The sequence below is a fragment of the Thermobia domestica genome, chromosome 3 (genome assembly GCF_964235325.1).
Source record: "Thermobia domestica chromosome 3, izTheDome1.hap1.1, whole genome shotgun sequence".
NCBI lineage: Eukaryota > Metazoa > Arthropoda > Insecta > Zygentoma > Lepismatidae > Thermobia > Thermobia domestica.
This window is the reverse complement of record NC_137456.1, coordinates 323592979-323607672: the sequence shown is the minus strand read 5'-3', so window position 1 is coordinate 323607672 and position 14694 is coordinate 323592979. Positions and strand designations below refer to the sequence as shown.

The window sequence follows — 14694 nt, the reverse complement described above, 5'->3', positions numbered from 1 at the left end:
TAATTTCTATTATCAATGGTATATAATAATAATAATAATAATAATAATAATAATAATAATAATAATAATAATAATAATAATAATAATAATAATAATAATAATAATAATAATAAGAAGAAGAAGAAGAAGAAGAAGAATAGACTAGTTAATTTAATAACTTATTCTTTCAGTAGGTTACATATTATTATTATTATTATTATTATTATTATTATTATTATTATTATTATTATTATTATTATTATTATTATTATTATTATTATTATTATTATTATTGATTTCAAATCACTGATCATATTGGAACACTAGTTAAAGTTTAAAATATTTTTTCTCGTTATTCCAAGGGAGAATTTGTAAAAAAAAATCAACAACTGTAAAAGCTAAATAATAAAAAAATCAATACAAGTAGAACCTAATAATAATGTTCCTCTTGATAATTGTTTCATTTTAATAAGCTGCGAATTTTATATATATATATGTAAGAATTTTAGGAAAAAATGGATGAAAAAAGATTGCGATCTTGGCCAATAATTAGTTTTTGAATCAGAGGCCAAAAAAGTTTTGAACGGCCCCTAAATCGAGTTTTCGTATTTTCTACGGAATAAACATATACTGAGTTGACTGATAATTTGGGCTTGGCTACACTGTATGTAGTTCTTCACATATAAGACCTAAAATAAAAAGTTTGATTGAAATATATTGGATCTTTTGATCCAAAAATTGCTAGCAATAAAACTGATCGTATCCACATTAATTATACTAACAATAAAATTTTTCCTACTCTATATCTAGTATAAACATCTATGTATTAAAAAGAGAAGAAAAAAGTATTAAACGGGCCAAAGTACCTGAACACACATCATCATTTAACAGCCAATGAATGGTAGATATTTCACAGCACGAATTAAATCCTATTTCAATTTGCTGGAAATTATGAAAAAAAATGGGAAAAAATTGTTAAAATTTATTCTTAACATAAATCTCAAAAACTGAAAAAAAGAGTTAACTCTATTTGACTGCTTGTGTAAAAAAAAATCCCGATTCCTTTTCAAATACAACTCTTTAATGTACGTTTGGTGTCTGGTAATTTTAAAATATGAATCAAATTCATTTCACTTTAAAAAAGCAATCATTAGCTTTCCTTTGATATGAGACTAAATGCATTATTTGATTCAGTCATGACAAAAAATATTTGACTATTATACACATAATGATCACAATTATTGAATGAATTAAACCCAATCATACTTATAATATTATCATCATTTCATTCATTCTTAGCTACTGCTAAAAAATGTACACACAACGAGCGGGAAAAACAACCTTTCTACAAACTTTTATTTTATTTTATTTTTTTTTTTTAACTGGCTATGTATTACTCACTGAGAAACAAGTGCTATATCGGAACTAATCCATAAGAAGTTTTAACTTTTGTTTTCTTCTATTTTTAGAAGTTTCTATTTGGAACTGTTTCTCTTATTTTTTCATGTAATCTTTTGTTGTGTTCAAATCACATTATTGTATATGTGTTCTTTAGTTAATACTTATCATGTGATTGCTATTTACTTAATTTATTTTTGCTGTTTTCCCTTGTACAATTGATGCAACTCATCCCTTGTATATCCACAATACTCATCATCCTTAAGTGACTTGTTGACTTGAACTCCTCAACTTATGAAGACCAAATATCACAGAACTTGTTCAACGTATTTTTCTTTCTCGTTCTTTTTAAAACCTTTCGCGTCATACGTTTTATTTATCTTTTTGAGTTAAAATGTTTCTCTTTTCGCTATATATATAATTATATATAACATGTAACTACGTATACATATATATGTTCTGTCATATATACATATACTTGACATTATTTATATATTTATACAGATAGATATTTTAATACTTATATCTATATAAAGATACTCGTAATCTCCTGCACAATCTTTTATGCTTTTGGTGACGTATCACAGTTGCGTCTGAGCCTAGTGGTAGTGATCTGAGAAGATTGACGGTACGAGGGGTCTAATAAGTTTTAGTACTTCCCCGTTGGATGATTCTTATATGTATATAAATCTTAAATGGTAGGATTTTTTTTTTAAGTCGCTTCCTAGAACAGAAGTGATGTTCATAATTCTTTGGACAAACGGACTTAGAAAAAAAAAGAAAGAAATCTAAAATTCTTTCTATAAAACCATATTTTTACTTATCCGGGCGATTTTTTGTCCTTACGTTTCCTCCAGGATCCTGTGATACACGTCCCCGAGCCCCTCCACCACTCATTAATATCGCGGTAGTGTTTATTTGGGAAGTCATCGTGAAGCAGGGCACATAGCCTACAGAAGAAATATGTGTTGATGAACTCTCCTGTTCCTTTCCATTGGAAATACTCGTTGTACATGGTATCATTTTTATCTAGCATATGTAGATAGTCCGCCAATTCTTTAGGGGATTCGAAATCATCTACGTGAATATAGGACTTGTAGGGAGCGCTGCGAGCATAGTCTTCAGGTCGAGCACCCATCACAATTGGAAGAACTCTTCTTCTGTAACGAAATGGAAAAAGAGCGAAATTAGTATAAACAGAGTAGTCACTGAAAGTAATTTATGTAATCAGTTACACTAAAATCAAATAATGTTATTTCAATGGGCTGTTCAGGTATTTGGATGATATTCATGTCGCTGTCATGGCAATTGTCACGTTGATAGTCCACGGTTCAATAGAGAACACTTGCATAAGAAAACTTTTTGGAATTATTCAGTATTTTGAGAATAAACCTAAACTAATTTAATCATACAATGTTTCAGTATCATAAATTCAAATTTGATGCATATCAAAAGGAAAGTTGATACAAACATAAAAAATAAATTTAAAAAAAAAAGTATTGGTTATAACCCTGGGATAACATTGTTTCAAAACCATTGTTTTTGTTAATTTAACATGCAAAATTTACATCTATATTTCAAACTTTGAAAGATGTGTGTAGTGTGAAAGTGAAATAATGTATCTATCTTGTATATTTTATGCATAATGTAACTGACTGTGGTCTTTATTATTTAAATTATATTTCGTGAAATAAGAAGTTAAAGAAGTAGTCAATATAAATTAGATGTGGTAGTGCAAGGCTAATTTGTTAGCATTCGTTCGTAATAAATTTGTTATCTTCACAGTTTGTGTCCGGAATAATTAAATATTGTATACACTGAGGAGGTTCAATAACTAGCATAGTAACATCATTTAAACATGTCTCTATAACCGTAAAACATAATGTACTCTATAGAAATCACCCAATTTAATCGTGGATGGAACATATAATTAAAATTTGTATGGTAAGAATGATTTTGCTTTAACACATAATTGGTAGAATGCAGATAATTATAGTGCTGTTTCACAATGTCGTCAAATTTGAAAAATCCTTCAAAGTCTCTCTCTATTACCTCCATATGCAGATAGGTCTTTAGAATTCTGGTAGACCTGGGGTACCATTTCCGCAGAAGCGTGGTACGGGGTCATTTCCAGTGGACGTAACTTAAAGGACTTTTCAAAGTCCATTTACTTAGTTAATATTGCATGTATAAAACAAAGAAATATATACTTTAAAAAGTTCAATTTGTGGTATTCCATCTGTGTTTTATTAGGGTACCCACTTTTTCGGGATTTCAAAATTCCCTGACATTTCCAGGTTTACCAGACAAAAATTGTATAAGTTCCAGTCAAATTTTTAATAAAACTATATTAAAAATTTAGCGGTTGCCAGCATTACACAATAAAATTTTGCAAGGTTATAAAGAAAAAAACTTATGATTCTGAGACTTTATACACTACATACTATGTAATTAGCCCATACGAGCCGGACATATAGGATAAACACTGCTGAGGGGAAACAACATAGCAACTTTGCAGTATTCTGCGTAGTTTTGTTGGAGGGAGAATCTAATAATCGCAGGGAAGGAGAATTGTTCGAACTAAACTTCTAAACGGGAAAATGCTTGCGTATTGCCATTAAAAAAAAAAAAAAAAAAAAAAAAAAAAAAAAAAAAGCAATTGACAACCAATAGAAACAAAAATAAAGCTGAAAAATGAGAAAATTACTTGGGCACCATTTCTACCCTGGTTAAAATTACTTGTTAGACCAATATTGAAAGGAAGTCTGGGGAGCGGAGACCCCAGAGACCAAAACGTTTTTCATTTAAATTAATTCTTCACAAAATTTCCAGAATCTAAATAGAATTCCCTGACTTTTCCCGGGTAAATCGAATTCCCTGACTTTTCCCGGTTTCCAGGTCGAGTGGCCACCATGTTTATTTATTTTATTTCAACTTACGTTTTAAACACACTAACTGCGCTCATCATGAAAGAAATAAAATAAATAGAATAGAATAAAACATTAAGTCGAAACAAAATAAATAAAACACAGATAAAACACAAAAAATTGAGCATTTTAAATTATACAGATATATCCGTGAAAATTATGTGAAGATGTATTCAGAAAAAAATATTTATTTATTCCACACGCTATTCTTTTAAATTAAAATAAATAAAAAATAATCCTCATTATTGCAAGTGACACTGCACTGTAACCAGCGTTACCAGTAAAACAACTTCATTCATTCATATATTCATGACCCTGTTTCAAGTCTGTTCCTTGGTACAGACGTCAATCCATGTCACCTTAACTTGTATTATAATTTACAATTACGTGAAGTAACGTTATGCATTAATTACATATACAGCACGATCATATGGTAGAGAACTAGTTTAGATTAATGTTGAGATAATAATAATAATAATTGTTACAAGAAATGAACTAATACTGAGCGTATTAGCTGTTTGACAGGAAAAACTTAGTCTTGGGTTTTCAACCGTCACCAAGGTTGGTTTGTAGTAGGACTCCATTAATTATAATTGTAATAATTTTTGTCATTATTTAATTGCATTATACTTACAACATGTATTTACAGACATCCGCTTCACATATACACAAAATAGTTTGAGTGTTGATTTTCTTTTCGTTTTCAGTGTTCATATAAAGAAATATGTGTAATCCAATAAAATTGACAGATGGAACATTTAATATTGGACACTCAAAACATACCTGATAAAGAAAAACTGCGTTTATTACAATAACCTCAATACTAGAATCCATTTAATTAATCATGCTCTGAACCAATGGAGTACACAGAATTTCATCCTCTCAGGACAAGAGTGATATATATATATATATATATATATATATATATATATATATATATATATATATATATATATAGGGTGTTTCAAAACAACACCGACAACGTTCGAGACGTAATTCTTGACATTAAGATAAGACAAAAAGTATAGAACAACCTGGGTGCACAAATGCTTCCTTTCGGAGTTATAAGGCTACCGAAAACATGAAAAATGAACTTTAAAGGTCCATACCTCCAAAACTATGGGACCTCCGACCTACCGTAGTAGGGTCAAGACTTCACTTAGGAATTAATATGTGCTTTATCCAAATATCAATGTTTCACAATCCTGCGGTACTTCCGCAACAATTTTTATAGAAGTAGTTGATGAGTACTTCAAGTTATATGTCTGTAGCCAAACTCCCTATATAAAAATTATTGCGCTAGTACCTTATATGTATTATTAGATAGCACACACATTAGTTCCTAAATGAGGTCTTGACCCGACTACGGTAGGTCTCATAGTTTTGGACCTATGGACCTGTTAAAGTTCATTTCTTCATATTTTCGTCAGCCTATACCTCCGAAAGGAAGCATTTGTGCACCCAGGTTTGTCTATACTTTTTGCTGTATCTTGGTGACAGGAATCACCTCCCAAACGTTGTCGGTGTTATTTTGAAACACCCTCGTATATAAAGAAGTTTATAATAAAATTTTATTTTACCATATAACTAGTATATCTTACTCAAAGAGGGTTTTAACCCTAACCGTTCTTGCGTACGCCAGTACTTAAATTTTCTGCTTGTGAGGCCAAATACAGAGGACAACAGCTTGGGGCTTCAACAGTATCTTTATTCATGTTAACAAGTAACGTTATGAAGTGAACCCCAATGAGTTGTTGAGTTGAAAACCAAAACTGTTGTGTCGCGGCTTCGTGAAAGGGAGCAAGTGAGAGTGTTTCTGAGGTTCATGGCAGTCAACATGAACACATCAATGTAGTTGAATCCCATTCTGAGTTTCCTCCTCGCGCTCGGGAATTTGGCAAGGGAGACCTGGGAAAAGTATGTTTGACACAAAAACAAGTGACCAAGCATTGCCTGGAAACCAGAAGGAAAGAAGTGATCTAGGAAACATCTTAATACAAGATTGTATGACGAAATCGAAACGTGAAAAAGAATTGTCCAAGATATACCCCCTAGAGAAGAAAATGACATCTTTCAGTTTGTCCCACGATTATGCCCTGTAGGCCGAGGGAGACGATGATTAAGGCAAATGACTGATGATGGAATGAAAATGAAATGAAATGAAATCTTTAAGTTTTACGTCCCACGCTGATGCCGGTTAGGCTAAAGGGGACGGTGATGATGAGAGATGAGTGAGATGGTGGAATGAAGAAAGTGGGAGGAAACGGGAGAACACCGAGAAAACCCACGAGCACGGTGTTTGTCCACCACAAAGTCCACACGGCGCGAGCTGGGATCGAACCACGGACCCCAAGCACCGGAGGTGAACGCTCTACCACTGAGCCACCGCCCCCCCGGATGACGGAATGAGAATGTGGGGGAAAACAAGAGTATCCCGAGAAAACTCACGGACATGATGTTGTCCACCGCTAACTTACTTGGCCAGAGATTGAACTAGGTACCCCACACATTAAATGTTGAAGTTGTACTACTGATACATCGTGTCCCTGCCCGGAGAAGAGTTGGACAGACTGTCGTCCAGGAGTGAATTTACGAAGTTTGAGTATATATATATATATATATATATATATATATATATATATATATATATATATATATATAGGCGCATAAAGGAAGTTCTCTTCATATTTCAGATATAACTGTGGTTTTATGATTGTTTAGTCACGTTTAAAAGTGGGCTTCCTAAGATAAATTTTATTTTTCGCTTTGGAAAAATAAGCACGAAGCACAATTTGTATGCAGTTTCATATAACGTTTAAGACGTAAAAAACAAATCCTCTATAAGATCATAAAACTTCTTCATATCTTTCATATCTCCTTAAATGAAACAATAAATATTGTATACTTTACCCGGAAGTTATTGAAAAGATAAAATTTATCTATGGAAGCCCACTGCTGAATGTGACTCACAGTGACAAAATCACAGTTATATCTGAAAACTGGGGATAACTGACTCTTATCCTATTCTTGATTTCCACTTAATTCTTTTTAAATATGATTAGGTATGTGTATATGAATTCGCTCTTAAAAGCCTCATCTACTCGCTAGTACAGGCGTACATCCGTCTACTATGTTTATGAGAAATAATCTGGAAAACAGGATCTTAAGTTGAAAGAACGCAGGACTCTTCTGTTGTTATTAAAACCGCCTACTGCAGTTATTTGTTATCATGTTTGTGTGTGGGCTTTGTTTACCATTGACTAGTGCAAAAAACAAAAAGTTGATGAAAACATAAAGAAGAAACAGAAAATAAAAGTATCATAACTCAGTGATGCTGATTGGAATTTCCGTAATTCCTTTACCACATTTTTTTGTTTCACTGTTGTTTCTTCAGGTCAGGCTTGTGTTCTAGCTATATTCAACAAACACCACGGGGCTGCACAACTTCACAGCCACTTTATTTTATCTCATGCTACAAGAATTATTCACACATGAAACTGTTGGCGTATCTCTGGAGAGAGAATTTCTAGCTTATAGTAGAAATTCTTGTAGTTTGTATCTATATAGATCAAGCAATTGGAAGAGCGTGCAGATTGAGAACAGATCAGCAATAGCTATAAGATGCTATTTTGTTGGTAATATCTTAATGTCCTACATTTATTATGTCTGCAGACTACCATTTCGCTAGATATGCTTGCACGAGGAGATTTTTCCCTTTCCCGTTGGTCTAGTGGCTAGCGCTTGTGCCTTTGATGTACGTATCTTGGGTTCAATTCCTGATGAAGAGACACACAAATTTACTTTCACAACCATTTTTACTTCCATTCACGATCCGTTTTCCTTAGGCTAAAGAGCATGACCGTGGGACGTTAAACTAAAATTTATTTTTTCACGAGGTGATTTTTTTCGTAGTAACCCAAAGGGAAGTACAGGCCCTAAAGAAAGGTATAACGAGTATTATAGATGTTTATGGCGCCAAGAGTGCCAGGGACAGTCGTTATTTTAAGTCATGAAGCCTTAACATAACTTGGAGCCTTAATATAGAAAAACATTGCGGGTGGGCCTCAAGCCATCAGGGGGGCCCCAAAGCGTGAAGTGGGACGTAGAGAAGGGGCCCTGCTCCACGCTGTCTGCGGGAGGGACCCCAAGCCTTTAGTTACGCCACTGAATATAAGAGTATAAATAGTGTATGCAGCGTTTTCCTTACACAGATTTATATGATAGTCATGTTTGCAGTATGCGTGTAATTTCTTTCTTACAACAGTTACAGTTATTCCGCTTGCATAAACAAGTTCCGTAGACATTACTCTTTCTTTGTGGAGTACTAGGTATGGTTATGAATGATCTATAGGATAACAGAGACGGATAGATGATAAATTACAGTGAAATATGATGATGAAATGAGAATGTATAGAAGGAAACGGGCGAATAATGATAAAACTGAAAGAGATGGAACAAAAACCTCCTGCACATGATTTAAGGCCTTCATCATTGACCCACCGTTCGGCAACTGTAAATTAACGTTGAAATACTTATTATTATATTATGAATACTGAAAGTTACCATAGTTATGGCATATACTATATAAGATCAGTTTGGTTTCTTTTGTTTTGTTTTGTTTTTTTTTTTCTTTTCTTTATTTCTTTATTTTTTAACTTACACTAGCAGCAGTAGCGAACACAAAGGGGAATTTCGGTTTTATAAATCTCCCTTTGAGACAGGGGTAAAAGTGGATCTGAAAAGGTAGAGGGATGCATGACGTCACGCCATTCTCCTGCCTATGTTTCCCCATTGTAACTTTTTAGGAAGTGGGGGACGCCATAAATATTTTTGGAAGTTGCGTAATGGCATGCCCCGCGTTCCCTTTCACTTTTACCCCTGCTTTGAGCAAGATATTATACAAAGATAAACATTTACGATATTAAGATATGTATAGAACACCTGAAATTATATGAACATGGCAGATTGAACCCTCTATTGACAAACTCCTGCGTACGCTACTGTCTTGGTTGGGTGGTCCTATAGGTTAATTGGTAGATCTTATAGGTTAATGGTCGGCATGGTTGGGTAATGGTAACTGTAAACATGAAGTTTAAAACACATTGGTCTAACGTAGTTACAGTGTATTTTGGTCAACCAACTATTTTCACGTCCGTCATCCAACAGTTTCAATCTTACGTTCCGAATCTTATCTCTTTCGTGGGTATGACGTTGGCAAATGCACGGCTAAACGATCAATTATAACATAGGCCCAATGTTGGCAGTTGGCTAACATAATTTTCCTATTGTCTGCACTACTAGGATACAAACTCCATTATAATAAAATGTAAAGATGGAGTAAGGAGATAACAGCGAAGGGCAAGCATTTTTTTTTTCAATATAATACGGTATGTTATAAAATAATAAAGAAAATCACTGAAATGAAAAAAAAAAAAAAACGAAGAGCAACATTGCCTAGTTGACATTTGTGAATTATTTTTTCTTGAAGAGAGCAAACTATTATCGCGTGTTGATTCATTACGATATGCGTAATGTAAGTGTTCGGAGAATGCACGCACTCGCTGTAGACCTATTCATGTGCGTTCGAGATACGCAAGTTTCAGTTCTATATATTCAGGCTCATACGAAAATTGCTATTCAAATATTATAGTTTTTGTTCTAAAAATATCACATTTTCATCTTCGAATTTATTTTTTTAAAAAGTAACATATAGTATTGGTATTCCCATATAAACAAATAGTCGCATGTATCCCGGTATACATAGTCCCCACTTCGGTTTCCAGTAGCAGAACAGAATTTTTGGATTGATGCAACTAGAGATGAAAAAACTGCATTTTTGGGATGGGAGTTTTCGGGGAAAATCTGAAATGTTAGTTTATTCAAGTATCACTTCTCTTATTTTGTAGTGAACTCTGTTTTTTTTTTTTTTTTTTTTTAGGTGATGATGAGAAACGAATGAAATAGCGGTATGAAGAAAGTGGGAGAACCTCGAGAAAACCCATGCACACGGTCACACGGTGTTTGTCCACCACAAAGCTCACTTGTCGCGAGCTGGGATCGAACCAAGGACTCCATGTACCAGAGGTGAACACTCTTCCATTGAGCCACAGGGGCCCTCATTAAAATTGAAATGTCCAATAAAAAAGTCCAAAATATCCCACGCGCGCAAAAAAAAAGCCGTAGGAAAAATGTTTTTTAAGCCCTTTCATCTCCATGCAAGACAATACGAGAATTACTTAAATTAGGAAATAGAGCGAATGTCCTGACCACATATCAGGCAACTAAAAAGCATCTGAATAGCTCCTCATAGGTCGTAGTGCAAGGGAATTTAATTTTAGTTTATTAATGTGCATTTCAACATTTTAAATAGATTTTTTTTTCTTTTTTCCCCTTTTTTCTTATTCCCGCTAATATTTTTCTGCAGCTGGGTAAGCTTATTTTCCTGAATAGACTGGAATGATCAACCGGTTTTAATTGTAAACATTCCTGTATTAGAATTGCTCTTTCTTCTTTCAAAACGTTTTATTTATTGAAGTGGACTTTTTCTCTTCTTGTTTCAGCAGTCTATCTATAAATGAAACTTGTAGAAAAATATACAATCGAATCGAATAAAACCGAAGTTTCTGCATATATTTTACGGAGCAAGATAAATAGCTTAAGGATAAGTTATATATGTATATATCTGAGTTTTCCACCGAAATAAGCACAATCTTTGCGTGACTCACGACAATAAATAGACACTAAAAATTGTACATGCAATGTAATAAAATTTAAAATGATAGAATATATTTTTTTGATGTTAAAAGTAGAAAGTTGTTCTTTAAAAAGTAACCATATACAAATAGTGTGAGGCAAACATATTGAGGTAATAGCAAAGATGAAAACAATTATAGTTAAACCAAAGTAAATTTATGTGATACGGAAACTATATGCACAGAATCAAAATGATATCCTGTTCAAGATTAATAGAGTAGTTAATATTGGGTCATATCGGAAATGAAACGCTGAATGACTAGCGATGACTACGTCATCAGAGGATCAGAGCAAGAGAAGCGCACAGCCACAAAAGAAACAATTATTGGGTTGGCCCTTAAGTCCTGGTGCTTTTTTAAGTAAGAATTTTGAGTAAAATAAATAAAATTTTGTGCAATGCTTTTTATAGTAGCTATTCGATAGAGAATTATGTGCTCTACAAAATCGTATGTTTGATTTTTTTTTTTTTTTTTTTTTTTTGTAAATGCTGATCAACTTTTTATTCTTTTAAGTCATTAAAATGGAGTGTCAAGTCAACAAAAAAGAGGATTTAAAAAACTTCTCTTTTTGCGTTTAATCGAGATGCCAAAGTCAGAGAAGCTGCTCGAGAGACTTGTGAAGTGTGTGGCTCTTAGCACGGTTCAAAATCGGTTTAAGCGATTCAAAGACGGCGATTTCGCCCTCAAAGAGTTAACGTTGATTTTTAGTTTAACGGTCCTTTCAGCAGCGAGGCTATATGAGAAGGAACCTGCTGATTAACGTGGAATCCAAACCACATGAGCTTCGACCGGGAATCGAATCTGGGTCCTCCATGCCGTCCTGAAAGACATGCATGATATGATGAGCGACTGAATTAGCTTATTCAGGACTATCCACGCCCACGCCCAACGACAAGGGAATTGACAGATATAATGGAATGCTCCTACAGTACCATAGAGCGTCACTAGTGATGCGCTCGAGACAAGAGTTGTGGCTGTCTCGTCTCGAAAATGTGCTGTAAAAGTGATGTCTCGACTGAAAAAATGTATATTTTTCTATTGGAAGAGCCGTGTCTCGACTCGAATTTTGTCAGGAAAATCCTGTCTCGACTCGTCTCGTGCGCATCCTTAAGCGTCACTGGGAAAGTTTCAAAAGTTGAGCACATGGGTTCTGCACGCTTTGAACGACAACAACAAAAATCAACGAACCATGACCTCCGCCAGCTTGCTGGGTCAACTCGTGGTCACAAGCAGCGATTTCTCTACCGAATTGCTACCGGCGAGGAAAAACGGTGCCTGTACGTCAATATGAAACAGCGCAAAAATGACGCGTGTCAAGTTAGACCAACCACCAACACCAAAACGACCGGAACATATCTCAGAATTATGGGCTATTTATGGGCTAATTAGTTGCTCTAATCCCAATTTTTGGGCTCCTACTGTTTAGCGGGAAATCGGATTCAAAGTGGGCGAGTCCAGCTTGATATCAAGCTAGAACCCCCCCATATGGTTAGAATGGTCCGATCGAAAAAAATCAAACGCCAGAATTATGGGCTATTTATGGGCTAATTAGTTGCTCTAATCCCAATTTTTGGGCTCCTATTGTTTAGCGGGAAATCGGATTCAAAGAGGGCGAGTCCAGCTTGATATCAAGCTAGAACCCCCCCATATGGTTAGAATGGTGCGATCGAAAAAATTCAAACGCCAGAATTATGGGCTATTTATGGGCTAATTAGTTGCTCTAATCCCAATTTTTGGGCTCCTATTGTTTAGCGGGAAATCGGATTCAAAGTGGGCGAGTCCAGCTTGATATCAAGCTAGAACCCCCCATATGGTTAGAATGGTCCGATCGAAAAAATTCAAACGCCAGAATTATGGGCTATTTATGGGCTAATTAGTTGCTCTAATCCCAATTTTTGGGCTCCTACTGTTTAGCGGGAAATCAGATTCAAAGTGGGCGAGTCCAGCTTGATATCAAGCTAGAACCCCCCATATTGTTAGAATGGTCCGATCGAAAAAATTCAAACGCCAGAATTATGGGCTATTTATGGGCTAATTAATTGCTCTAATCCCAATTTTTGGGCTCCTACTGTTTAGCGGGAAATCGGATTCAAAATGGTCGAGTGCAGCTTGATATCAAGCTAGAACTCCCCATACGGTTAAAATGGTCCGATCGAAAAAATTCAAACGCTAGAATTATGGGCTATGTATGGGCTAATTAGTTGCTCTAATCCCAATTTTTGTGCTCCTACCTTTTAGTGCAAAATCGGAATCAAATTCTGCGAGTCTAGCTTGACATCAAGTAAAAACTCTCCATAAGGTTAGACATCTCGAATCGAAGAAAATCAAACGTCAGAAATATGGGCTATTTATGTTCTAATTGATGCTGTAATTCCGAGTTTGGGGCTGCTAAGTTTTAGCAGGAATTCCTTATCAAATTGTGAGATTAACTTCCCCTAGCTTAACTTCTTGCTATAAACCTAGGACTATAACACTCCGATCAAAAGAATTAAAACGTCGGAATTATGGGTTATTTGTATTCTAAATTGTTGCTCTAATGTCGAGTTTTTTCTTCTATCGTTAGCAAGAAGTCTCAAGCAAGATTGGTATTGATTTTTAGATAAGTTGGGATGATACTTTCAAAGTTGCAGTGAGAAAACATCGATGTTTACTAACTGAAAATTGATTTATTTGCACTCTCCGCAAATGTAAATCTATATCTCTACAAGTAAATCCATGAATTCTTTTTTCACGTGTTTGTGTTCATTATGTTTCTAAGTAAATAGTGTATATATAGAATTTATATAGTGAAATATCATTATTTTTTAAATCATTTTTTTTTTCTAAGGAAAAGCCTCTTTGCCGTTGCTGGGGGTCGCAGTCATTGGCATAGTGGTAGAGCGTTTGCCTCTTGTGCGTGTGATTCCTGGTTCGATCCCAGATCGCGCCAATTGATCTTTGTGGTTGACAAACACCATGTACTTGGGTTTTATCGGCATTCTACCGCTGTGCCATTGCGGGCCCCAGCAACGATAAAGAGGGATTTCCTATAAACTAAAAAAATATTAAAAAAACAATATGATATTTCACCATATAAATTCTATATATACACTACTTGCTTCCAGACATACTTAACATATAAACGTGAAAAGACATTTCATAAATTTACTAGTAGAGATATATATTTGCATTCGCGGAGAATGCAAAAAAAATCAATTTTCAGTTAATAGACATGGACGTTTTCTCACTGCAACTTTGCAACTATCATCCCACGTTATCTAGAAATCAATACCAATCTTGCATGAGATTTCTTGCGAACGATAGAAGAACTAAAATCGACATTAGAGGAACTAATTAGAAAACAAATAAACCATAATTCCGGCATTTTAATTATTTGATTATTTATAGCACTAGGTTTATAGCTAGAAGTTATGCCAAATCCCACAATTTGATGAAGAACTCCTGCTAAACAGTAGCAGCCCCAAACTCGGAATTAGAGCACCAATTAACCCAAAAATAGCCCATAATTCCGGCGTTTGAGTTTTTTTCGATCGGACCATTGTTACCGAATCGGAGGTTCTCGCTTGATGTCAAGCTAGACTCGCCTGTTTTGTTTCCCAATTCCCGCTAAACATTAGGATCCAAGAAATAAAATAACA

The 14694-nt window shown here is 34.6% G+C and overlaps 1 protein-coding gene across 3 annotated transcripts in view; it reads right to left on the bottom strand.

Annotated features, from left to right (window-relative positions):
* Positions 1-332: 332 nt before the first annotated feature.
* LOC145681178 (glycoprotein 3-alpha-L-fucosyltransferase A-like) overlaps positions 333-14694 on the bottom strand; it is a 304701-nt gene continuing 290339 nt past the window's right edge. For 2 of the 3 annotated variants that reach the window (XM_081752653.1, XM_081752654.1), the window contains one exon: positions 333-2537. In XM_081752653.1, the coding sequence (XP_081608779.1) occupies positions 2198-2537 (340 nt within the window). In that variant the 3' untranslated portion in view covers positions 333-2197. The remainder of the gene's footprint in view (positions 2538-14694) is intronic. The other variant, XM_081752655.1, reaches the window with a different exon arrangement.